The 27,812-nt window shown below is 29.3% G+C and overlaps 4 protein-coding genes and 1 pseudogene across 5 annotated transcripts; 3 read left to right on the top strand and 2 right to left on the bottom strand.

Moving 5' to 3' along the window:
- The first annotated feature begins 3,381 nt into the window (after positions 1-3,381).
- On the top strand, positions 3,382-5,488 carry LOC132945700 (putative OPA3-like protein CG13603; annotated as a pseudogene).
- A 4,981-nt stretch (positions 5,489-10,469) lies between these two features.
- On the top strand, positions 10,470-19,469 carry LOC132944435 (obg-like ATPase 1). The gene is made up of 10 exons (XM_061013761.1): positions 10,470-10,625; positions 10,784-10,977; positions 11,176-11,236; positions 16,695-16,822; positions 17,864-18,039; positions 18,105-18,182; positions 18,245-18,483; positions 18,726-18,822; positions 18,888-19,010; positions 19,081-19,469. The coding sequence occupies exons 2-10, from the start codon at positions 10,797-10,799 to the stop codon at positions 19,189-19,191; spliced, it is 1,194 nt and encodes a 397-aa protein (XP_060869744.1). The 5' UTR covers positions 10,470-10,625; positions 10,784-10,796; the 3' UTR covers positions 19,192-19,469.
- LOC132944434 (uncharacterized) lies at positions 12,472-14,964 on the bottom strand. The gene is made up of 2 exons (XM_061013760.1): positions 12,663-14,964; positions 12,472-12,586 (listed from the first exon to the last, which is right to left on the bottom strand). Exons 1-2 carry the CDS (start codon positions 14,091-14,093, stop codon positions 12,581-12,583), a joined length of 1,437 nt encoding a protein of 478 aa, XP_060869743.1. The 5' UTR covers positions 14,094-14,964; the 3' UTR covers positions 12,472-12,580.
- LOC132944437 (transmembrane protein 120 homolog) lies at positions 17,543-23,585 on the bottom strand. 2 transcript variants are annotated; one of them, XM_061013762.1, is made up of 8 exons: positions 23,019-23,585; positions 21,939-22,057; positions 21,702-21,869; positions 21,333-21,643; positions 21,052-21,275; positions 19,696-19,806; positions 19,568-19,635; positions 17,543-17,788 (listed from the first exon to the last, which is right to left on the bottom strand). In XM_061013762.1, exons 1-7 carry the CDS (start codon positions 23,088-23,090, stop codon positions 19,576-19,578), a joined length of 1,065 nt encoding a protein of 354 aa, XP_060869745.1. In that variant the 5' UTR covers positions 23,091-23,585; the 3' UTR covers positions 17,543-17,788; positions 19,568-19,575. The 2 variants fall into 2 exon arrangements, with proteins under 2 accessions (XP_060869745.1, XP_060869746.1); XM_061013763.1 differs by lacking the exon at positions 17,543-17,788 and adding an exon at positions 19,234-19,369.
- Positions 23,586-23,812: 227 nt separating this feature from the next.
- Positions 23,813-27,128, top strand: LOC132944438 (coiled-coil-helix-coiled-coil-helix domain-containing protein 2). Its single transcript, XM_061013764.1, has 4 exons — positions 23,813-24,027; positions 26,348-26,501; positions 26,577-26,808; positions 26,868-27,128. Exons 1-4 carry the CDS (start codon positions 23,987-23,989, stop codon positions 26,876-26,878), a joined length of 438 nt encoding a protein of 145 aa, XP_060869747.1. The 5' UTR covers positions 23,813-23,986; the 3' UTR covers positions 26,879-27,128.
- Positions 27,129-27,812: the final 684 nt, after the last annotated feature.

The following is a 27,812-nucleotide window of genomic DNA, read 5'->3' as shown; positions in this document are numbered from 1 at the left end:
AATAACAGTAATAAATGTGTGGTAAAGGAAAAAGATATCAATTTTGATTCCCATATCGACGACCTATCTATATATTTTTTTATTATTATTATTATTATTTTTTTTTTTTAGTCGTTGTTCTTACAACAAGTAGGTATGCCATTATATTATATATATGTACTTACACGATGTCTGTTGCATTATCCACGGCATTTAAATATCTCCAAGTCGCGATAATATTTTAACTATACACACGTTTACATATTATATTCTATTCGGACGGATGTCCCGCGGGCAGAGTTTTTCTTCCTTTTACTTAGATATGATATTATACGCGTAGGGTACCTCTATATCTATCCATCCGCGGGTATTTTTTAAAATGTTTTTTTGTTCATATATATAACAATAATCACAGGTGATGGTAATGTTAATTCGGGAAATTGAAGGTGGAACCGATTCAAATAACAGAAAAATCACTGTTATTACCATTTGCTGCGATAGCTGATTCCTCGCGCGCGGTCGTACCCCGGCCGGCCGCTGCTGCGAAGGAGGTGCGACTCCGGTGCGTCGCGCGCGTATGTATTATATATTTATATTATATAGGTACGCCTATCTATATATTATAATAATATTATATATTATGTTCGTCGTTTAACCATATACTTGCGCTGCACTGCGTCCGTCGCATTAAAATAATATTTATAAACACATAGGTTGGGTGTGTACCTCGTTGAGCCGTGTATTTTTTCGGAGACGTAAAAACCAAAAATTACAATAATTATACAAACGCCGCAGCACATATAACATTATATTATATACACGCGCAGTATATAATAATATAATAATATCGTCTTAGGTTTAATGATGGTCAACGTCTCAACCGATATAATATATATGTGTGTGTGTGTATATTATATACTATCACTATATAGGGATGCAGTATGGTGGGGAAATTTCACGAATAGCGCATTATTATAATGTATACGCACAATATAAACGTCGGCAGACAAATTACATAGGTCGTACCTATGCTACACGGGGTTAACGCCGTTTCATAGTCATTTGACCGATTACATCGCACTGGTCTCCGCGCGATGTCGAACGACTTAGTATAATATATATTATTATTATATATATATGCAAGTGGATCGAATAAATAATATATTGTACGAATAAAATAAAATATACATCGTCGGGGCGGCCAATCTCAGCGACTCAGCTAGCACATCATAAGACCGGCTGCCGGTGTATATGTGTGCGGGGAGGGCAGAAGTTGTTATAGATATATGTATGATATATGTGTATGTGTGTAGTGACCCCATTCAAATACCGTATACACAATAATATATTATATGCATATTATATTAAACGCATCTCAATAGACTAATAATGATAGGTAATAATAATATAACGAAAAATATTCCAACAATTTTTATGTGCGGAATATTCAGCTATACGAGAATACCTATGCGAATGTATGTGCAGGCAGCCGACTTCGAAATTTGCAGTAAGTACTTCATTCTTCCGCCATTATCTGCTCGACGATTTATTTTTTTTACTTCTTCCTGATTGCTGTTACTATATTAAAATTTATAAGCTATACCTATTATATACATTATTTCATATTTGTATAATATCATTAAGTGTATATATTATTATGTATAGGACATAGGTACTTAATGCTAATATATATAAATGGTGCCATGGTATTAATGAAAAAAAAAACAATTTTATTCGTGTTTAATAGATATTTGAAAAAATATTTACCTATATCACCATTATTAGGTATACCTATATAAATATATACCTATTATATAGTATGTATCGTTAATTATTGTAATATTATAGTCCTAGAATTTTTCCATTAAATGGATAAAATACCACATGCGTATCAAGTATTAACATTGATTAAACATAGTATAATAAATGGTATTAACTATTAGACATCAGCAAGTTAATAATCACTAATTAATCAATATACAGCCAGTAGCCACTGAGTATATTATATATTGTGTAGGTAAAGTTATTACAATATTGTATATTATAAAATATAGGTACCTACTCAATGGTATAGTACAGTCGTATAGGTAATAACTTATAAGTATATTGAAGGCTATATATTATGTGAAATATTATTACTGTATGAAAGTATATAAACTATATTACATTACTATTGACTATCATTACCTATTATATCGTACCTACTATACCTATATTATTAGCTCGCAGATATGTATCACTTCTAAAAAGGGTGAATGTAGGTGTCCATGAGTGTTCCTCATATCCAAAATATAATATAAAATAGCCAGTATAATTCTTACTGATACTTAGGTAATTATTACAAAATATTTAAATTGAATGGATGATTATTTTTATCTTACTAATTGATTTGGTGATTAATGATTAATGGTATTATTATACATGCTTAAAATATTATAGGCGGTATTCGGAATACGGCAGAAACGGTTAAGTATAGGGTATTTAAGTAATAAATGTAGGTAGGTAGTTCAAACTTAAACGTTATAACAATAATTTAAATTTATTTTTAGTGTCCAAAACCTGGTTTAATTATAGTATAGACCACGGTTTAAGATATACCTTATAGTATATCTATTATCTATAGTATAGTATAGTATAGACATTGCACATTAGTATAAGTATAATGGTATCATTATATACCTAATCATTACACTAAAATTCTTGAAATTTTATAATTAAGACATATGGCGACATGACGTTATAATACCTAACTATAAAAGAGCACGGTTACCTAGATATCCGTGATTATGAGACAAGAGTGTATACTGTATATTGAATGTTGATAGGTACATGCGGGTTGCTATACTACAACTGCTACGATAATCCATTGCCACGATAAAATAATGCTCCGAACATATTGTTACGAATGCTACGAATACAAGTTCTCCGATTATAATATACAACTACGAATGTAGATCAAACTCATAGACCTATAAAAGATAGTTTTATAGGTCTATGGTTGTGTGATAGGGTTTTCACTTATAGCCGCTAGGCGTCGTATCTGCAATCCACCGCATACTAGTATAAGGTCTATGCTTACAACTAACACTGGGGGGTCTCCCATAGCTAGACCGCAGGGCTAGTAATATAATAAATGTAGAAATAGTATTTGCTATTTTTTAATCGTGATTCGTGATTGTGTCTATACAATATTTTGACAGCTGCATTTTCTTTTCCAACTTCTTGTCCTCATATAACTGATAATAAACTTCATCACTTATCAATCAGATATCATTTTTTATTTTTATTCAAAAAACAATGTCAGTTTGATTCTAAATATGTTTAAACTTTTAATTTTCGCATTATAAATGTATGTCTTTGAACGAAACTTCATCAAAAAATATTGAGAAGTTTTAATCAACAATGGTAGCACACAGTGCTCTTCCGGCCGCCATGCTTGGCGCTTTACTGCGCCAAGTAAGTAAACCAATTGCTAATTTTGTTAAAGAAAGAGCGAAACAATCTCAATCTCTAGTATTTCGATCGTATGTATGCATGCCACTTGCTCAGTTTTACAATTTGTGTGAAGTTAAAATGAATATTGGTACCGCAGGAAAGGTCAAACCTTTACATGTAACTATGGCTATCGAACTTGGATCCAATTTACCAGATCAAGGTATTGTATTTGTTGTCGCTGCTGCATTACTATTATTGGAATATAATAGGTGAGTACGTAAAGAACAATCCAAAGAAGAAGTACGTTTACAAGAACAAAAAGATTTAACCAATACCGTAAGGGGTTTGGATTTAATGACCGAACAACACACTGCTGAATTAAGACATCTTACATACCTGGTCGATGTTTTAATATCTAAAGTTAACAGTAAATCATACCCTGGACCTGATATCTCAGAGATACCAACAAGTAGTAGCAAAGTCGATACCAAACGACAAGAACCTGAACTGAAGTAACAAATTTCTAATGATATTAACGAAAATGTATTATTTAAAAGCATTAAAATGTTAATTCAATCATTACCAAAAGATATCGCGTTTGTGTTTTATCCATATATTATACAATATAATATACATATTGAATTATTGACTCTATTTATTATAATACGTCTCATGATTTACGTCTCGAGGCCAGGTAAATCATCAGTCATCATCAGCCTCCATTTCTAAATGTTGAACGATATAAGTTTGTAAAATAATATGTTAATGATGAAGTATGCGTTTATGTTATGGTTAGGTTAGGTTCAGTTTTATATTTTAATCAGACACTATATTAAAGGTACTTGTGCAGTTGTAATATTAATATAAATTTGAAAATGATAATGATGTATCTACCTGTTAAATTGATGACACTGTATAAATATATAAGTTTTGTTTACATCAATAGATCAGTTTGAAATGTATAAAACGTATTAAATTATATAATACCTACCTAATAATAATTTTTGTATTTACCATTCTACACCTACAGCTAGGTACATATGCAATTCCAATAACGAAGTGGCCAAATAGGTATAGACTAGGACACTATTAGGTATAGGAATATTGTGTATTTGTGTTAATATCATTATATTTAACGACTATAATATCTAAGTAGGTACTACTAAAACAGTCAGTATCTTGGCCGTATACAAGTATGATGAAATATAAAGCTTGCATCCTTGAAAGATAAAACGATTATTGTTTTATACCTAAGTACTTATTTCCAGATTTTTTTTTAATTATTACCTATTGGGAATCAATGTTGTTTTTCTATCTATATAGATACCATAATTTAATCTTATTTGTACCTATGGTATGGAATTGAATTCAACTAATAAAACTAACCCTTTGGCCTTCCGTAACTTTTTTCTCACGCAAACTATTCACATGCTTAACCTATAATAGTCGATAACTGCAGATACTAATAACTACCTAGTTTAAAATGCATTATTTTCAGCATAACATGTGTCGTGAATGTATACATTGCCCTTAATAATATTATGTACTTAAAGTTCTAAACAGTATATGTATAATTAAATAATGTAATATAATAAAACAACAATACGAAAGCGTGTGGCCCGATATGAACGGGGGTGGGGTTGAAACCACTTTTAAGTCATGCTGTAGGTGAAGGATCAGACATCCGAGGCATCGGTACCGACAGCTCGCTCTGCGGGACTGCTCTGAACTCCAAACCAGCCAACAGATGGCACTTTCGGGCAATCCCACTCGCTAATGAACGAAATCGGCCAAATGTCTATTGCTTTGTAGGGTCTTAATCTATCATGTATGAAATATTATGCATTCGTAAAAGTGAGTAGGTACTGCAGATGAGGATAAAGTATGAACGGTAGAAAAGTGCAAACAAATGGAAAAAGTAGTTATTTAAAATGAATATTCTTTTTGCTATTAAATATTACTCATAGAATTATTTGTTATTTAGTTATTTAATTAATTGGCAATTAAGAACGGTCACACATACGTCATTTTTTTACTCTTATAACATGTAATTGTAAAAATGTTCAGGACTTAAAGAACAATTTCTATACAAAACCAATCATTTGCATCAGTGACGGCGTGACGCAAACCATCAGTGGCGTGGCGAACTTCATTAACTTATGAGGCACAATAATTTATATTAGTAATTATAAATACTTATATATAAATAATTACTTATTTACGTAAATGGTAACTGAGAATGATTGGCTCAGTCTCACTGTCTTAGTGTGTACTTATAATAAATTATTTACTATATTTTAAATGCTCCTAATCTCCAGGATACCCACCACCCTTAAAGCTGAGGCACGTGCCTCAAATAAAGTCCTTCGTCACGCCACTGCAAACCATTGTCCTGTAATTTAAAAACCAACAATAATCGTTCATCAATCATAAAAACCAGGTCCACTATTTTTCTTTAAAAAAAGTTATTTTTATATAATGTCCTGTTATCAGTAATATTAGCTCAAAAAAATTTTGAGATTTTTTAGTTTATGTTCAACTTTTTTAATTCAATATCCAGTATAGAAATTCTTAGTTTAACTTACATTTGTCATTTATCAGACTGACCTCTGAATAATCATTTAATACACTTTAATTATATATTATATTATATTAAATTATCTTAATATATTATACCTAATCAAAAATAATAATTACAGTAAAATATATACCTAATTGAAAAATATTTTATACCTATATCTAGGGTATAAATTGCACTAAAATAGGTGAGGTGTATAATGTAGGTATATAAAATATAAAGATTATAATATTATTATATTGTTTTAAATACTTTGCGCAAACCTAAGGTGTTACCGGGCGTATAGTAGGTACCTATATGCAAAAAAGGTACGCATTAAACTTATCGTGGTGAAATGAAGACGGCCTTTGCACTATTCGGGCTCGCGTATTTTATAAATTACGCTTTTGTGCGTTGTAAAGGTATATATGCTTCTACGTCACCCAATTAACAGATTGTCCGTAGCAATAAATATTTAATTTAGGTCTAAAAATCCAACAAAATAATATCAAAACAAACTTACGCATAGACATCGACTCTTCTGGTGAAACATAGCTGTCTAGATATGCTTGAGTTCAACGTGCAGTACGTGACGTCACCGAAGAAACACATCCGTCTTCATCTCGCTCCAAACTGAAAATTTAATGTATCGGAATATTTTATGAAATTTAACCTGAACGTAACGAAATGTGTGAATTTGTGTTAGTATAATATTTACCGATTAACGAACTGTCCGTCTATTGTTGACTTATTTAATTTTTATGTTCACTGAAATTATTAGAATTTATTAATTTATTTATTTCGGACGAATGTCGACAATTGGCAAATGCCATAGATAATAATATAAAAATATTATTTAATATGATAAATCCATAGAACTTATATAATAAACTTAGTACCTATAATACGCGGCTATTGATAAATCGTATGTTCTTTTACAGAAATCTTTACAATGTTTCGACCTATTCTTGTTTTCTATTTTGGTTGTTACACGTTTTTCGCAAGCCTAATTTAACCATACGTGATACGAACTATATAGTCCACAAGTTTAAAGACATTCTAATACAATTCTCCCAAATGTGCCGCTAGACACAGTGGCGTGGAAGTCATAATAGTCATATATTTCTCTGGTAATTGAATAAATTATAAGTACCTACGAATTATAAATTATGTAGGTACTTGTCCAAAATTTGACTACTGGAATTGAAATAAATAATGTAATACAGGGAACCTATTGATCTATTCTAAAATAAAATACTAATATTAGGTACCTTTTTACCTTTTTATTTGTAGGTATTGCCTATAATCGCATTGATCTCAAATTTTAAAAATCATTCTACTATAACAATGAACGGTTGAAGGTAGATAGTACCGCGTTAAAAGAGTAGGTAGAAGGAAAAAATGTACGTAAAATATTAATTCTTCCGACGTACCAGGTACCCTACGGGCTACGACTTACGAGTTTATATATTGCTTATAGTGTCAGAGCAGCGCTTCTCAGCAAAGGGAAATGCAGTGCACGTCTTCGTTTCCGATCCAAAATTGCAATATGGAAGTAGGTATTGAGAATTGAGATTAATTAATTAATGACAGTAAATTGTTAAAACAGTAATAACCAGAATCGAACGAAATATGCGAGTATATAATGTATTGGAATCGTTGTTAGTCTCAGACGATTATCATTACTCATTTGCAATAGATTATTAATAATTATAACCTAACCGATGGATAATTTTGCAATTCTTTTTAAAAACTAGAAGCAGTAGAAGCTTTTGTTTTGTTCTACTCATAGAGTATACAGTATACTCTATGTCTCAATGGTTCTAGTCTGCAAAAACGCGGGAAATTGAACGTTCAAATGTATAATAGTCAATAGGTAACGATTTGTTACTCGGTATACCTACCTAACCATTTATTTATTACTTGGTTTACAGGTCTAGTCTAGACAGTATTTACATCACCGCAACTTTTTGATTTCTTTATTATCTATAGTAAATAGTAATGTTTGTGTAAATTATTAACTAAGGATTAAAATATATTAAAATACTTAGGTAGGTACCTACCCAAAAAAACTTTTTTTTAACAGATCCCCGAATTATAATATGGAAAAATCGATGAACTTACAAATAAAATTAGATGAACGTTTTATTGGGAGCATTGAATTTGGACTTATGACGTAACTGGGAAAATAATAACTACCTAATTAATAAGGACTATTTTGAAGACTCAGTCATAATATTATTATATAGTCGCTTGAAGTTGTTTTGTTTTTAAGGTATGATTTATATTTACGTACCAAAACTCTAATTTGGACCATTATGTTTAGTGTAAATTGTTTATTGTGTAAAACCTAAGTACCATTTACTTTTGTAAAAACTATAAATTGTTCATCTAATGAATTTCATATTAATCAATAATAAATAAATATATCTTATGATGTGTTGTTGTGTTAGTGTTAGATGACTGATATAAATATATGAAATACATTTTTATCAATACAAAACAACAATTTTTATTTTATTTAACACTATGGGTACACAATTAAAATGGATAAAAACCAGTAATATTTTTGATTTCTTCTCCTTCATCTTTGACGGACACGTCTTCTTGATACGAATGAAATTCCATAGAAAATGATGCTGTACCTCATGTTACAGTTGGTAAAATATAAATTGTATGTCTATGAAGATAGCTCCGGCCTAGTTAGCTCCTATAGAACTGATAAGAGAATGGTTGATACCAGTTATATTAAGTTGCATTTGCTAAATTTATTAGGAGCAATAGGCGCAATGTAGTAACTAAAATTTAATTTAATTTTAATTATAAGCAAAACGTAAACGTGTTATATAACTCTAGTATTATTGCTCTTTATAGTTAAAAAGATAATAATAAGAACGAATTACAACAAATAAATAAATTTAATAAGCAAATCAATTTAATTTATCATGTATTTTATGTAGATATATATGAAATACTTATTATACAAATATAAAAATGCTTAGAACCTCAGTATACTACACTCCTTATGATTGCTTTTAATCTCTGTACCTTATCTACTAAATATTAATTTAATTAGTTTCAAAAATTATAAAATTAAATAAAAATTATAAGTATAAATATATTTTGATTATAAAATAACACAGTTATACCTAACTATTATAAGTCTTTATGACTTTATCTATAATATGTTATTAATTTATTCTAATCTGTAAATTATATTATTATATTACAGTGTTTTATGCCCATATTATGTATGCTATCAATTAAGGAGGATTGCTATTTGTAATGTCCACTAATGAGATAATGAACAATTAATGATATATCCGCCACTTTACGTGAAAATCAGTATAAGCAAATCAAATTGTATTCAAAAAGGTTTGTTATTGTTTGGTTCAATTGGTAAATGTATGGGCAATAGTAAAGCTTCTTTTTCAATATTATAATTTTGTACTTTTTCGATCAATTTACTTTTTATGGTAGAACCGTAGAACCTATAAATATGGTCTCCATTATGAAGCTTTACTATATTATAGATCTAAATATCTAATAATTAGTGTCGTATAAAGTTATTTTAAAGATCCAGAAAACTTTAATAATATATGATCATAATGCGAATTGCGAGGTCTTTAACAGATAAAATAGAATCAAAATTATTGTTATTTGTTGTATAATTAAATTTGATTGGGTTCTGTATTTTTTCGAATGACATTTCAAACATATTATATTTTTAATTCATTTTTCAACGGTGACCCCGTTTTACCAAAATTTAATTTAATTTTATAGAATATTATACGATCATTGGACGTTGATGGCTGGTTATTGCCGAATAGTATAAACTTTGTTCTCATAGCTGAATATTGAATTAACTGTCTGTAATACACCTTGCTTAATGATTGTATAGGGATTAGTATTTTGTTTTTATTATATAATTTTTAATATCGTATTTTTATAATATTTTAACCACCTCGGTCTTATAGCACATGTTTGATGCTTGAATTAACATTATAAGGTGGATACCCCGTGCAATGATAATGTTTTTAGTTTTCATGCATGCATTGTATGATCGTTATATTACTCAAAAATGTAAAAATAGTTATGATAATCTCCAAAATTGTTGATATGTGTAAACTTGTATTTATATTATAATCATTTCTTATGAAATCATACTCATATCTACTACTAGCTGGTAGTTCAGAATAGTAAAATACTTTAAAATGTTTCATCATGTTATATTTTCTGATGATAATAACGGTTTTTTAAATTAGGTTGTTACATAACATGCATGATAGATTCTCATTGTTTTAATTGTAATAATATACCTAAATCGGGCTAAATAACATTTAATAATATAATATCAATAATATTAATTTTTATTCATTCATCTTGAATCCAGCAAATTATATCTGAAAAATAAATATTTTTATTAAAATCCCTTGTAAGACATGAATAGGCAATACAGTAGGCAGGACTGCGGTTACCTACCTTATCAGAATTGATAAGTGCTAAACGTCTGGGTGCTAACTTCATAGACATCGATTGAAGCACATTTTGAAGTTCAATATTTGTCGGTAGTTTTAGGTTTTAGTTCTAAAGTCTAATATTAAATATAACTCTAGAAGTTAAGTCTTAATAATAAACACTATACCAATTGTGTGTAAGTATTAAAATGGCTTAATATATTCGTTGTATATACTTAAAAATGTTCTGTAATAACTATGCATGCAGTTTGTAGTACGGACGAATCATTTTATGTCATAATTATTATGTAGGTGATTAGTACATTATTATTTAAATGTAATGTTGATTAATTAGGCCTGTGGTCATCATGCCACCCAAAAAAGTTGAAGAACCTGAGAAAAAACCACTCATTGGACGTGTAGGCACAAATCTGAAGGTTGGAATCGTTGGTATACCGAATGTCGGTAAGTCGACATTTTTCAATGTCCTCACCAAGAGTGAAGCTGCAGCTGAAAATTTTCCATTTTGTACCATCGATCCGAATGAAAATAAGTATTTTTTTTAAAATTTATAATGATAATGCCTTATAATATAGTTAGGTAGTTATATATCCATCTATCCATTTTACCAGTGGTTTAATTTATATAGTTCAAATTTCAAATACCTACATTAGATTTGGACCACTGTGTTTAATTATTATAAAATATAAATTAATTATAGGATTTTTTTTTATTTCCTTCCAGCAAGTCGTGTACCGGTGCCGGATCAACGATTTGATTATTTAGTTGAATATTTCAAACCAACCAGGTTAGTGCTTACTATAATTATTTAAAACTGCTATTAATAATCTGTTAACAAATGTAATTTATAATTTCTACCAATTTATTTATAGTGAACTAAAAATTGAAATATTCAAAATATTTAAATTAATGTTAAGCTATTTACATTACAAACCTATCCACAATGTTCTTTGGTATACGGTATTGATAAGTTAATACAAATTAGAGTATAATATGATATAATATTTTATTAATATCATGTGTCTAAGAAGTAGCAATGATTTTGGTAAAAAGTAGTTCAACAGACAACACACTGTAGATATTACTTGTAAAAAATAAATTACTAATAGAAATAGAAATAAATTGTAAGGTGTAGTGTGAGAACTGACTTTATCAATATTTTTTAATTGTTCAGGCGGCATTAAATAATACATAGTTATTGCATTGAAATGTAGACAAAATTTATCTTTATCAGATAACATAAAACATGCATTTCGAATAATGTGGAGATAGTCTATTCTTGCACTGGACCACTCAATTCTAAGATATCCTTAGAAATCTAGGAAATAAAAGTTCAATGATTTATCATTGAATTCAAATTTAACCCATTCGTAATGGATACATGTAAATATAATAAAATGAAACACAATACACACATTAATTATTATTATTATTTATTTTATAAACTTAATATTTTATTCATAAAATTATTATAGCATGTGTATGTATGATTACAAAATTTAAAAGTAACTAATTTATGGAGTTTTTTTATGAATAAAATCCATCTGCCTGTTTTCTGTTGATGAAAACTGTTCGATGACCTTTTTATTGAATTCTATATCTTCTGCAATCATTTCACTTTCAATATTAAGAATAGATAAAGCGTTTAGTCTGTCTTCTCCCATGGTACTTCGTAAACAAGTTTTAATTCTTTTAAACTTTGAAAATTCGTGTTCAGCTTCCGACAATGTCATTGGAATGACGATTAATAGTTTTAGTAATTTAACTACTTCCTTAAATAAATTGTTCATATCATTTGATATTATATAGTTAATTGTAGGAATAATTCCTTTTAATAAGCGAAAATCATCACGGCTATAAATAACCTCAAGTTCAGTTCTTAAACGTTCTTTTGTAAAGAAAGGATAGCAATTCATAGTTTTTTGTAAATAATCAATTGGGAATTCGTTGTTAAATTTTTGGTAATATTTGTTTTTAAAAAGCAACACTGTAGTTAGATGATCATTAAAACTAAAACGACTTTTTGCTTGAGTTATTAAAACATCACACACTTCTAAAGCAATAACTCTTTTCGTTATATTTGGGTCTTCGATAGTTTTTCTTTTATTTGAATGTATTATGTTTGATTGGTTTAAAACTGTTGAACAAATTGATGACATATTATTACGTATTTTATTTATTTCATTTATAAATAATTTTACTGAGTTATTTACTTGGGCAGGATCTGTTTTTCTGGCTTGGACTGAATTATATAAACAGTCAACATGTGGCATAATTTTATGAAAAATATTCAGCCAAAATATAAAGTCAGTATCTTCTAGAAGCCTTTTAATACCAGTGGCTTGATTAATTGTTTTAGCTTGTAAAGATGCTCCAATTATTTTATCCATACAAATTATCAAGTCTTCTCTGTGTTCAAAAACAATATTAACGGTTCTTGAATTAAAATTCAATTGAGTTTGTACTACTCTTGACAAATGAACACCGACTACTTCATCTAACACTGATACCCTCTGTGGTGAATGAGAAAAAAATACTGGTATTTCAGATAAATTTGAAAAAAATATATGAATTTGCTTATTTTTTGAAATTGATTGTATCATTATGAGATTCAATTGGTGAGCGTGGCAGTGAATAAAATAGGCGAATGGGTACTTTTCTTTTATCTTCACATTAACACCAGCTTCTTGGCCACTCATAACTGCTGCACCATCGTATGACTGAGCAATCAATTTATTAGGTGATTTTTCTATAAGTGGATCAATTAAACCAAAAATAGTTTGTGATAATGCTTCGGCATTATGTCCATTTGGATTCTCAAAGCCCCAAAAACGCTCAACAGGTCGACCTTGTACTTCGTATCTAAGTACAAAAACCAACTGAAAGATATTTGAAATATCAGTGGTTTCATTAACAATTATGGAAATAAATTCTGACTGTTGAATTTCATTTACTATTTTATTTCGACATACCGATAGAATAGAATCCAATAGATCATTTTGAATTGTTTTGCAAGTTCCTTTAAAAACAGTAGATTTTTTAAAATGATCACTCAAACTAGAGTCTAAATCAGTACAAAGGTCGAGAATTCCACGAAAAACGCCCTGATTTTTTGAAGATAGTTTTTCATCGTGATCTTGTATTGGTAATTCGTGTTTCCCACAACATTTAATACAATTTAGAATTTTATCTAGAACGTAGCGATTTTTATCTACTAACTCGTTATGGCGTTGAATACCTATTTTATAACCAATATCAATTTGATGTCTTTTATCAACTTTGCCTAACAAATTTAAGTTTGTCGCATTGTGAATATGTTTGAATGAATTTTCATGCTTAACAATTTTTGCATTTAGATGTTGCAAATCAGTGACTCCTATTTTAGTCCAAGCTGTTTCACCACCAAAAAGTAAACAAGGAAAACAGAAAAGAGCTTGTTTTATTTCACATCCACATAACCATTCATTTTTGAGATATAATGCTGGATTACAATTCCGAAAATATTCATTTTTTCCTTTTTTATATTTAGTCTTTAAATCTTTTAATTCCGGCAAAGGCCTGCCATCGTTTTTTATGGTTAGTTTTTGTTCAAACGATAATGAAGAAAATTTAATATTTATTAAATTATGAACAGAATTCGACATGTTTAACTAATTAAAATTAAGAACAATATATTTTATACTTACAAGACGTACGAGTGTATGATGAAAATATACATCTTACTATAAAGAAAATGATAATGAAAATAATAGTAATAGCGATAAGCATCCGACAACGCTGTTAATTTAAAAAATAAATTAACCAATATAGTTATATCATAACACTATAGTATTTATGATCAATGATCAATATATTTTACTGCATGGAGCATGGACGACGTTGCCGGTCGTCCAACCCCCCCCCCCCCCGTATATTACAACATCGCAGTTTAAACAACACGCACGCACAGTACGATTGCTGCGCCACCTGTGCCTCGCTTATAAGTTATTATATACGTATTCAGAATATTATTGCTTTTACGACGCTGCCGGTCGTCCAATACCCGCCAATCGCCATAAAAGAACGCATCTGAAACGTTTAACGTACCCGCACGCACACGATTGCAACGATACTGATGTACAGAATATTGCTCGGACGACGCTTCCAAACACGGCTCGTCGTCGCTCGTCTGTACATGCGTACCAATATTACGCTCCTAGCCGGTATCTGAGAGAAACAAATTTAATGTTCGCACACCGCATATTTATTTAATTTATAACTATTTTACTGTCTAAAAATGAGCATTTTTAATAAAAAAAATGTACAATTATTAAGAATAATATTTAATTAATTTTAGTGGGGGGTGCAATCGTCCCGCCCAAACCACGAGCTGCCACATTTATATATTTTTTTTTATTGTTTTTTGACTTTCAAAATAAACAAAAAATGTATTATAAATTTAAATTATGTTTAAATTGTTCTGAGACAATATTTAGACAAATCGATATGTCATACCGACAAAAATATTACTCTCTATCGTTTTTGTAATGGGTGATTTTACTCAAAGATTACTTAAAAACATAAAAAAAAAAAATAATTCTGCGCAAATCTGTTTTGCTTATAGTGCGCTGACATCCTCTTTAATGATTTAAATCTTATTAAATATTTTTGTGTAAGATATCTGAAATAAAATAAATTCATAACTAGGTACTTACATTTTAAGTTGAAATTACAATCTTTTAATTTAATATAGGGCCAGCCATATCAAATCATTAACCAAAAATCCATTAAATATTGTAATTTTTAAATGTATAAAATGTTTTAACTAAATTGTGTTTAGAATTTAAATGTAAAAACAAAAAAAAAGAAGTATTCAAATAAAGTTGTTTACGCGCAACACTGTTAAAGTCTGTAACCATTAGGTAGTGACTATTTTTTTTTTATAGTAGGTAAAATATAAATTAAAATCAGTTTTTTAATGGTTTGGGATATTTGATATTGTTTGAAACAATGTTAATGTAAATCATATATTTGTAAAATTTATCGAAAAGCGCGTACGATTTTTCGTTGGTTAAATTATATAAAAATAATTACGGTTCTTACAATCCATAACAGAAGCCGGCGGATCACTCGCAATTAACTTTAATAGCCCATTAAATCATGTTTACAAATTACTGTAGGTACGGCGGTGCCAAAAATATTGTCGGCGCTATAATAAAGCATTCTGTAATATTATTATATGAGGCTGGCAGGCAGGTCGTAGGTACCTATACCTCCTTCTATATGTAGGTCGTAAGTACCCTGCAGTCCGGACTAAAGCCCGCGGGGACGGCGGACCGGGTAAAAATCTAAAAACCGAGCCCCGGCCCCCGTAATGTGACTTGGCTATTAATAAGGTCAGCAAGATATATTAATATAATATGAGGTCGAAAAATCTTCGTTTTCATTCACATCGCGCAATAAGTGTACCTATGTATACCTATGTCCTATACCTTCGGAATGGCTTCCCAGTTCCCACAACCACCGCTGCCGTCGGGTATTACACTGATTTATTGGGAGGAAATCTCGGTCGGTAGCTGTGGTTGTACCCACCCCCATCCGCGTAACGTTGACGTGTAATTCCAGAGGACGAAAAAAATCCAATCAACGGTCGTTCCCGGTGGGCTTTGTAATTTAAAAATTTTCCCCTCGTAATTCACCCTTTGGGTTAACGGGATTTTAATTTCGGGCGCGTAATAGCCGGTAGGTCGTAGGTACACAACTATACCACTATGTTTTTAATTTAGTTTTATACTTTTAAACAACTCTCCTCGTTATAATATACACCCGAGAGACGACGTCATTATCCATATACATAAACATAATGATGTATACTACCCAGAATCCTACTTGTTACACTTATTATAAGTTTACAACATTATATTATAATATACAGTGATAGAATTTTTTTCTTTTTGATTTCTAGCCTCTCGGACATCATTCCTAGTACAAAATTGGATTCAACCATCAGGATTTCAAAATCTATTTGAATATTTTTTTTTTTCTGACAGTATTATTTCAAGTGCATTTTTGTTGTTTCCTTTCTTAAATACCTGTTGGCCTTCTTGTCATCAATATTCGACACCAGCTATTGTATTGTATAGGTTTATCTTATCTACATATCAAGTTTAGATTTTTTCTTGGCCAGTTTTTAAATTCACTTTTTCTAGGTCATTAATTTCCTAGCCTTGTCAAAATGTTTGATTGTATATTATATTTTTTTCCAGCAAAGTCCCAGCATTTTTGAACATTGTAGACATAGCTGGGCTAGTCAAAGGAGCTGCGGAAGGCCAAGGTCTTGGGAACGCCTTTTTATCCCACATAAAAGCGTGCGATGCTCTATTCCATTTGTGCCGTAAGTTTAATTTTAATTAAAAATATTGTAAGACGATCTAGAACCAGTGCTCTAAACTAAGTTTATTTCGAAAGGTGTTGATAATTTAGGTGGTTATTGTGAGGTATCTTAGCAATGATTGGAAGTTATACAAATAATAATAGGGAAATGAGTATTAGCATGGTAATATCTAAATAATAAAATCATATTTTAATTTTAAATCCTACAATTTTACATTTGTATACTAATTAGACTGAAACTAAAAATGATGGTATTGCACGTCGCAATCAATAATTTTTAATTTTGTAAACTCGCTTTTGTTTTAGATTTAAGGTTATTTTTGTTAACCAGTATATTTTAATTCTTAAAAAATTAAAACTCATACAAATAATATAATAGATATAACAGAGAAAAATTTAGCATAATTTATTGGTTATAGTAAATTTCTTACTTAAAAATTAGAAACTTATAGCTTACCAATAAAGTGTATACTCCTTGTTACTATTTCACGATACAAAGAATACCATTTTTAAAGAATTGAAATAAAACAAAACATGATATTCATTTTAAAGTATAATATTTTACTAAGTAGTAAATACATGATTATGATTTGAATGCAGTATAGAGTAAGAATATATTTGTTTTTAAACACTGTATACCTACTATGTTAGAACTGTGTTCATATTTTAATATTATGATTGATATGAGTTTTTAATATTTTTACAAGAACAAAATATAAAATATTGTTTTTTTTTTATATATTTCTTTTCTATGATTATTTTTGTTAAACATACATTTATTATTTTATATAGTATCTATCAACAATTAATAAATAAAATATAAGTATATTATTGTGCAATGTTAATTACCTATATTAATTTGATTTTTTTTTTTTTGTTATATGAAAATATTTTAACATGTTTCTTCATCTATACATTTTAACAATTGTAAAAGTCTTCAAGTTGCAATTCTTTGTTATCTTTTATACTGAAAAAATTGTAATAGTTATTAAAATTTTTCTCATAAAAGCTATTAAATAATAATATATGTTGTTATATCTAGGTGCATTTGAAGCCGAGGATGTAATTCACATCGAGGGTGAAGTTAATCCTATTAAAGATATGGAAGTTATCAATGAAGAGTTACGTTTAAAAGACGAGGAATATTTTCATGCCAACTTGGAAAAACTTGAAAAATTAGCTATACGCGGTGGAGATAAAAAACTCAAACCAGAATATGTATATTTTTTGCAACTAGTCAGCCACAGTTTTAAATGATTTTAACACTTTAATTATATTTGCAGGACACCTTTCTAAAAATCAAAACTATTCTAGTCGATGAAAAGAAACATATAAGGTTTGGTGATTGGAGCGCTCTTGATGTAATTATCAATTAACCAGAATTTGGATAACTTAAAATACTGATAAATTTTATTATTTTCAGATAGAATTTCTCAATAAACATATGTTCATCACGACAAAGCCAGTCATTTATTTGGTAAATCTATCTGAAAAAGATTATATTCGAAAAAAGAACAAGTGGTTGATAAAAATTAAAGAATGGGTTGATAAAAATGATCCTGGTGCAATTATTATACCATTTAGTGGAGTTTTTGAAAATAAAATTATTGAAATGGAAGAACCAGAACGCAAAAAATACATGGAAGAAGTTCAGGCTACCAGGTTAGTTAAAAAAAAAAAATTGCGGTTTAAATCAAACTCATACATAATCAAAATCAAAATGTTTGAGTAAGAGACAGGAAATAATTTTTTTAGTGAAAAGTGTATACTACAATTTTCATTTTTACTTATTCGTTATGTTTAAATTTTTAATATTTTCTCTGAGTTTAAAAATAAAATTAAGTTAGACCTATCTCTGAAAAAGTTATTTTTACTAATTTTTATATAAATATTTTTTTAATTAGTGCTTTGGACAAAATTATTATCCAAGGTTACAAAGCATTGCAATTACAGTATTTTTTCACTGCTGGACATGACGAAGTCAAAGCTTGGACTATTCAAGTAAATTCAAAATAAAAAAATATTCATAGAATTAAGTTTTATTTAATTTTTTTTACTGATTATAGAAAGGTTTTAAAGCACCCCAGGCAGCTGGAAGAATTCATACAGATTTTGAGAAAGGATTCATTATGGCCGAAGTAATGAAATTTGAAGATTTCAAAAATGAAGGAACTGAAGCTGCTTGCAAAGTAATTAATGAAATGTTTATTTATATATACCTACTAACACCTAAATACAATGTTACATTATTCATTTCAGGCTGCAGGAAAATATAGACAACAAGGCCGAAATTACGTCGTTGAAGATGGGGATATTATATTTTTCAAATTTAATGCCGGAGCTGGTTTGAAAGATCCCAAAAAGAAGTAAAATGTTAGTTTTTTCTAACATTTAAATTAATAAACAATATAATTTCTTATAATGAAATAACTTGTTCAATATTTTTTATTATACTTTGTACAAATTTGTTCTCGTCTGCTTCAAAGGAATCTCTTCTATTAGTGTACAATGAATAACAAGGACTCTGATAATAGATTTTTAATAACGCCTTGAATAAAAAATTAAATTGGTATATTAAAACAAATACATAACATTAAAACGTAACGTGTGATGGTGTATTAAATAAAAAATCTAAATTCTAAATGTTACACCATGTATTCCTATAAATTATTTATTTATTAATAATAATACAACTATTAAAAAAAAAAGAGACTAAGAAAACATTGATTTAAATTATAATTCTTACTTAATTTTTCAGTCACTTTTTTTGGGGTCAGCTCCAAGTCGATTGCCAGACATTTTTCGAGTATACGTCTGCAAATAATTATTTAATTATATGACATGAATATTGGTATAATATATTTTTAATACTACCTTAATAATTCGTCTAATTTTTACTTCTCTTAGTTTTTCTGGAATGACCATTGAAGTAGTAACCGCGTTTCCCAAGAACAATATAAAAAATAGTCCCGACAAAACAGGAACCTAAAAAGAATATACAAATGTTCAGGTGATAATTTTTTTTTATCATACAACATTGATAGAATAATATTGAAAATAGAACCTTTTGTGCCATCTGTATTTTTTTTACAATTTTGAGTTAACAAAATAGCACAAAACTCTATTATATGCAAAATTTGCAAAAAAAAATGTATATGATATTAGGGAAGTGTGGAGCAAATTTGTATCTTACTTTGGAGTTTAGATGTTCTAAAACTTACCAGAAAAAATATGAACTTAAAAACTACAAATCTAAATCAATGCAGAATAAAAAAAGAAGAAACCATAAGCAATTTTTGAAACATATTTTTTATTATTTTACGTTAAGACAATTACCATACATTTTATAAAGTTAAAAAAATAGAAATTATTGCATTTTCATCAAATTTTGTTTTCTCCATAGTATTTCAGTAAAAATATAAATGCACGTTAATATAATCGTATTGGTATAGGAATATCAAAATTATGAATATGCCCAATAAAATAGAAAAATGCATAGTTATGCCAAATGAACAAAATGAAAGACCTCTAAATATGCAAAATAAAACTTCACATATATAACCACGGCACCTTGAAATTAATTTCTTTGTCATCTGGTATTAAATACAACTTAGGAAGATTGATATGTAAATGCATGAGCTTACAGGCCCTATAATTTCAACTTGTAATATTTAAAAATAATAAACAACAACCTATAAAATATATTTGCATTTCAAAAATTATTTAATCAGACATTTTTTTATTGTTGACTTCACTTTTGTATGGATAAATACTCAGTTAAATAAATATTTGTTTTTAGATAGGTATTTTTATGACAAGCTCTCGTATAGTATTCATACTTAGTCACATTTTATCATGCTAAAATATCTAATAAAAAAAAATGTATGTCAATATTATGAAACACTACATTTTAAGTGAGTCATAAAAATAATTCTTTTATTTAGGTATTAAATATTATTTTATAATTTTTTTTAATAATATTTATTTTACTTAATTTAAAATTTCTTAATTAATGTTATACTGTTATATGATTTAAGAGGACATTGTGTTTTGTTCAAATAAACGATGGCGGCGTCGCGGATGAATGCAAAAGCAGTCCCCGCTGCGTCGTCAGTTCAAACAGGAAAAAAAAAGGTAGACATTGTGTACAAATTTGTGTTAGAGATCGATTATTATAGGATATTATTTAAACTGATGAATATAAAATGTTATTTAATTGTTTTTACTAACCTGCCAAGTGGCATGTGGATGATAACACAATTTATATAATGTATATGCGTTGTACAGTTGGAAAATATATCCTACATACAAGAATGGTAGTAGAAAGCTAAGACCACGCCACATCCAAGAATGGAATCCTTCAATGGTAATATCCATGTTATGACGTTCGCCTAATGCTTTTAGTCTATATAGAACTCCTTGCTGGTATACAAATTGGAATGATTGAACTACGCCTGGAAATACATTAAAATTAGGATTTACTAAAAATGTAATAAGAATATAATACTTACTAATGACTACATTAAAAATCATGAACTGTGGCCTAAATATGAACCACGTTTCGGAATTTGGCCAAACAAGAAGTACGGCTGAAGCCACAGTAGATATAAAATGATGTACCCGCCACCATCCTTTGATTTTAGAGCCATTTACTTTCAATATGCTTTCGCGTATTGTCAATGTACAATAATACCAGACCAAAAGAAACAAAAAGGTCAATTCGATTCCACGCCTATGAGTCACCAAATTCAATAGAGATAAAAAGAAGCCAATAATGCTAAGAACCAATTTGAATTTTTCATATTCATCTTTATATCGAAACCTGTAACACATTTTATTTGTCAAACTATGATTGAATTTTTCAATTGAAATAATCGCACTTGTCTTCTTTATTCAAAATTGATACATTTACGTTGCCCAGTATAATTTTCAAGTATGTTCCGTTGGGCTTGGGTAGTGATTGTTCAATATCTGACAGTTGGTGGCGACGATGGTTAATATCTTTCCAAAGCCGTTGTATGATGTCTTGACGTTCATCATTTTCAAAACTAAACAATCATAACCCAGAATAAATAAGACTAACTATTGTGAAAATTACAGAATTTAATTACAATTACTTTTTTAAAGATTTGGCAATAAAATTTAATCGATATTTTTGGTGACTGACTTGTTTCATACATTGACCTTGAAGATCACTAACCTCTTCTACCTTGGCTAAATATTCTTTATTGACATTCTAAAAATAAAAATAAATAATTATTATACAATGTTTTACGGTGCTTTACTGCACCTACCTAATTTATTACATACTAATTAATAATGATCATAGGAAACCTCTACTATAATAGTTATTATTCTATAGATAATGATAACCAAATACATTATATTGTATATCTAATTATATATTTATAAAATATTACAATTTAAAAGGATCTGATGTGATAAAATTTTATTTCAATGTAAAATTGACAACTGTTGGTTGTGCCTATATTAAAACTAACTATATGAAATAAAACAAAAAAATATACTTAGTAAAAAGAAAAATTACTGAAATTCAATAAGAATAATTTGAAAGTGATAATATGACTGATCCAGAAGTCGTAATTATAGGTAGGTACATACTTAGCAAAATAGTTTTTAATGTTATTTTTGACAAATTTTCTAATTTAACTACTTGATCTAGAATGTATGAAAAGTATTTTATTATAACTAGGATCTATAGAAATGTTATAGTTCCAAAAACATTAAAGTATGACCTATGATCAGTCCATTAAATTAAGGTCCATTACACAAATCATGTTTTTGTGCAACACATCAATTATATTATGATACATTACATCTATTACCTCGTCTATTACCTATTAATTACAATAACAATCAATTCAATATTTTAAATGAATTTTAATCTGCTAAAATGTAATTTTATCATATCTGTATCATACTAAATAGGTATACCTAAGTATTTAAGTGCAAGTCTATGAGATGGTCGATAGACAGAATTCAAACTTTGGTTTCGGTCTTTGAGCACAGAGAAGACATTATAACCTAGTACCTATTGATGGAGGAAAAAGAAATGGGTAGAAAGGACTGATAGTGGTATCGTAGCAAACTCGATTGGCATAAGAAGCCGTGGACAGTCTCTGTTGTTTTTGCGAGTGCAAGGTGGACACTTATAAAAATATAATCACACGACGTACCTCGAGAGTCTTGTAGTCACCAGCTATCGAATCCCAGTTCTCGACACACTCGTCTAGGTTGGCGCACTCCATCGCAGTGCGTATTGCGGTCTGGTCGTAGTCGGGTCTCGGGGCGGGTCAAAGATTACGGCACAACAACTCGGGCCAAGGTTAAAATGCGTCTGTTGCTACACTCAACAGTGGTGGCGGAGTTCGCGGCGGACGACGCTCGTTATTGGTGCGATCGCGCAACGGCGGCATTTTCTCAGCGAACGGACCGCGTCATCGTCTGGTCTCGGTCGTAGTTTAATCTCGCGTGGACGGGGCACGTGCTCGACGGATGGCTGATCACTGGACCCGTCCCGAGCAATATTGATGATGCGATGTGTTTACGTCGGTCAGCCGATGGCTGACGGTTGACCGGGGGAAGAGGCAGGAATCCGACGAGGAAAACGGCGGAAACTCGGAATCCAGAGCGGAAAAATTGAAAAAGCTCGGCACTTTAATCAGTTTAATCTCGGACGTAGTTGTAGCCGTCGTCGTCGGTTGCAACTTGCGGCTGATAACTGATAAGAATTGAAAGTTGATAACGAACGAGCGCGCGCGTCTTTTACCGGCTGAACAGCCGTACACAAAGAGGTTTCGAACGTCAGTACCACGTCTGCAGCTGACAACACAGAACAATAATAACTCATACCACGGCCGAGAAACTTCTAGAAAATAAAGCACTGCGTCACAGCTGTTTGTTTTGCCCCACCAATATACCCAAATCGCGTCGTAAACTTTTTTTCTGTCTACATTAGTCGTTTTTACAATTTTTCATAACCAAAATACATATTCAACCTATCACCATTCTCATTTTTCAGTACGATTCCGTATTACAGCATTGCATCAAGTCGCGCCATCACGCTAATTTTTTAAATCCCAAGTCATAAAATCGTTTTTTTTTTGTGAAATTTGTTTGTATTTCGTGTAAACCAAACGACGAAATGGCCAGACGTGGACGTTCTCCATCACCCGCACCCAGAAGGTAAGTCCTTCGCGTACTTTGCACTTTGTCGGATGTCCCGCCGGCAAGGTTACCCATAACGTATATTATTATGTACGTGAATTCGTTGTTGGTTAGTAACGTAACGAAAATTACTAATTACTGGTACGAAATTACTTTTGGAGTAACGCCGTAGTAATTTCGTTATACATTAAAAGTAATTTCCTCTTGAAAAACGTGTTATTTTCCACGTTATTAAAATATAAGTTATGAATGTTATTTGTGTGACAAAAACTAGGGGCTAGGATATTCGATAAATATTTAAAATTAAAAATATATATTTACGATTCCGAAAGTTTTAGATAATAATCAACAATTAATGATCCCAGGAATTAGTACTTACAAGTTTTGTTCATGTATAACATTAAACAATTAACAATGTACCTACATCATCAATGTCATACACTTTTATACATATACAATTCATATAATAATTAATGGTATACTTACTACTTATTAGTCGTTATGGACTGATTTTGAAATAATTTTTTAAAAAGGTAATTTTATTTGTAACACTCTACTTTTTGAATGTTGAAGTAACGTGATAAAAATTATGTCTGGCAACTCAAATGTGTTTGAAATAAAAATATTTCATGTAACATGTAACATAATTTTATTGATTTTCAAAAGTAATCTACCCAACACTGCGTGATAGACTGATATCGGTGTTGAATTTATTTCACTGTTTCATAAATATCTATCCTTATCAGACTTGTTAAAAATTTAACCTTTCTTTAGTTCTATATAGCCAACCCTATAACATTACATTGGTGCTTCTGTGTTGCGTGGAGGTAGTTGAAAAAAAATCCACTATGAAATGAATCAAATTAGTATGCTTAGAATGTATTTAATCTATTCTGTGGTACACTTCTTACATGTAAAAATAATAACCTACATTTTTTAAATATAACTAATGTACAAACAGTAAAACAAATATGTATATTAATCAATGACACAAAATTAATTGGTACATTTTTTAAGGGTGTGACTGGCTATAATGAAAATGACACTTTAAATTGAAATATAAATAGGTACTTTATAAGAATAATCTTGGGAATAATAATATATCGGGTAATATATTAATAATGATGTATGTCAACAGTTATAAATAAATAGGTACTAAATAAAAAAGTAATAAAAATTGAATATGTTTATAAACCTATCATATTTGGATGAAAAACTTTATAACCAATTACAACTGGTTGTATACCTATAACTGCTGTATCGTATATCGCACTGTCTATCGACGACAATATAGAGAAAAGGCCAGACTGGGTGACTGGTATTGACGTTTCTACATAATATTATAAGTTTTGGAATGAAATACCTTAAAATAATTTAAGTAGGTAGGTATTATATAAAATATGTTAATAATGACAACACATTAATAATTTATACAAACAATTTAAATTTCTTTTAAACTTTTTTTTAAAATCATTAGGTAATATTTAATCATGTAATATGGTTACCGTGAAAACTTATTTCATTATGCGCATTAATACATGGACGCATAATTATACCTACTTATGTGTATCAATCAACAATAATAGTTCTTGTACCAATTGTAATTCTGAATTATATCCCATTAATCATTCGGAAAATTGATAGGTACTGCCCATTCATATTTTTTTATTGTAGGTACCTAATTTTTTATTAAATAAACAATTAAGTACCTAATTAGTGAGTATAAAACTTTATAGATTTCATTATCTACCTACATTGATTTTCTAGTTTAGATTCTTGTTTATGTCCCAAAAAAAAAAGTTGGCAATATTTTATTTCCTTATTTATATCCTATGGGCATCATAGGTATATTATAAGAATTTGCACAGCATTGTGCAACTTAAATGAGGTCATTCATATAATATATAGGTGTCATATTTTCATTTTCATTTAATTATATTTATTTAAACCTGATATAGCCATATAGGTACTTAGTACTTACCTATTACCTTTTATAAATATGATTCTATTACATATTTAAAATTTTTGGTTGGGCACCTACATTAATTCAGTAAATAATTTATATATATTTTTTTTACAATTACGTGAAGTAAATCAATGTTTTGTTTACTTTGGTCACCTCATCTTAATCTAAAATTAACTTAATAGTTAATTATATACACTGTGATAATTTAATTGAATATGAAATAAAATTACAAGTTGTCCTATATTACCGAGTATAGTACCTAATATTTTAGTTATTTCAAAATAATTATACAATGCAATTCTGAAGCCGATACTTAATCATTTTTAAGTTCAACAATGTTTATAATTATTTAAATGAGCATTACATTTTTAGGTCATCAGTCCCTGCTAGAACACAACAGCGTGCACCAGCGCCACAAGCTCAACCAACACAAGTAGCACAAGCGCCACAAGCTCAACCTCAACAACCAGGATTATTTGCCCAAATGGCTGCCACTGCTGGAGGTGTTGCTGTTGGTTCTGCCATTGTATGTATTATAATTAATACTTATAGTTTTACAGGAAAAATATAATTAATAACAATAATTTATGTATTTTTTTAGGGTCACACTGTTGGTCATGCAGTTACTGGAATGTTCGGGGGTGGTGGTTCCCGGGATGAGGTACAGCCTCAAGTTCAACAACCATCGGTAATGCCAATGGAGCAGAGTAGCCAGCAAGGTGGAGCATGTGCTTTTGAAGTCAAACAGTTTTTGCAGTGTGCACAAAACAATGATGATATTTCTTTGTGTTCTGGATTTAACGAGGCTATTCGTCAATGCAAGGAAGCTAACCGTAATGTCAATTTTTAATAATTTATGATGAGTACACTAATTGTTGTTATTTGTTTTCAGGTTTAATGTAATTAAGATAACTGATTTATGAAAATTGAAAGAGTAGTTGCAAAATTATTATAAACAATGTACTTTTTATGTTAAAATATAGAATCAGTACTTTACAAGTTTGTTTTTTACATTAGTTATATATTATTATACAAAATCTATAGGTCAATGAAATGTTATTTTTTTTAGGAATGTTTAGTTTTTGTATGCTTATTGTAAGTTATAATTAAAAAACAAAAAATGATAATTATAATAAACAATATTATAATTTGATATCTATTATTTATTTTATTTTTTTAATTAGGGTGTAATTATTGTTCATAAAGAATTAGAACTAGAGACATTATGACAATATGTATTTTTCTCTAAGATATCTATGACAAAATAAATAGATAATCACAGCAACTTTACCAAACACTCATTATTGTCTTGTACTAACTTTTCTACAATAAATGAATGGTTAAAAGTTATATCAGATATATTAGTATAAAATATAAATATTTCATAGGTCTATAAGAGTGCTAACTACTGATTGCAAGAAGAGGAAACAGGGAGTTGCTCTTTGTATAGTAGGTTTCACTTTTGTGTTTTGTTTTTGACTCATGCTTAACATGGATAACAAATGTACGTTTATTAGAACCAATTAACCTATTATCAAACTTAAAGCTATAAACATCTGTTTTTTATGTCCTGGTAAAAAAAAAAGTCTCCCCCTTGCAGATTAAATAAAACCATATTTTCCACTGTACTTGTTATTTTATTTATAATATTAATTGGGTCTACAAATCTTTTTTTGTAGATAGTTCATGGTATCTACCAATAATATTTTGTATCCAGTAGTGTTTTGAGTTATTTCTTGTATGCGTATATTTATCTATGGAAATTTAAAAATTAAATAAAGGAAATGATAAAATTGCTCTACAATACTGTATATATCTGATATACTATACACAAGAA

This window comes from Metopolophium dirhodum, chromosome 5 (genome assembly GCF_019925205.1).
Source record: "Metopolophium dirhodum isolate CAU chromosome 5, ASM1992520v1, whole genome shotgun sequence".
NCBI lineage: Eukaryota > Metazoa > Arthropoda > Insecta > Hemiptera > Aphididae > Metopolophium > Metopolophium dirhodum.
This window is presented reverse-complemented; position numbering and strand designations above follow the sequence as displayed.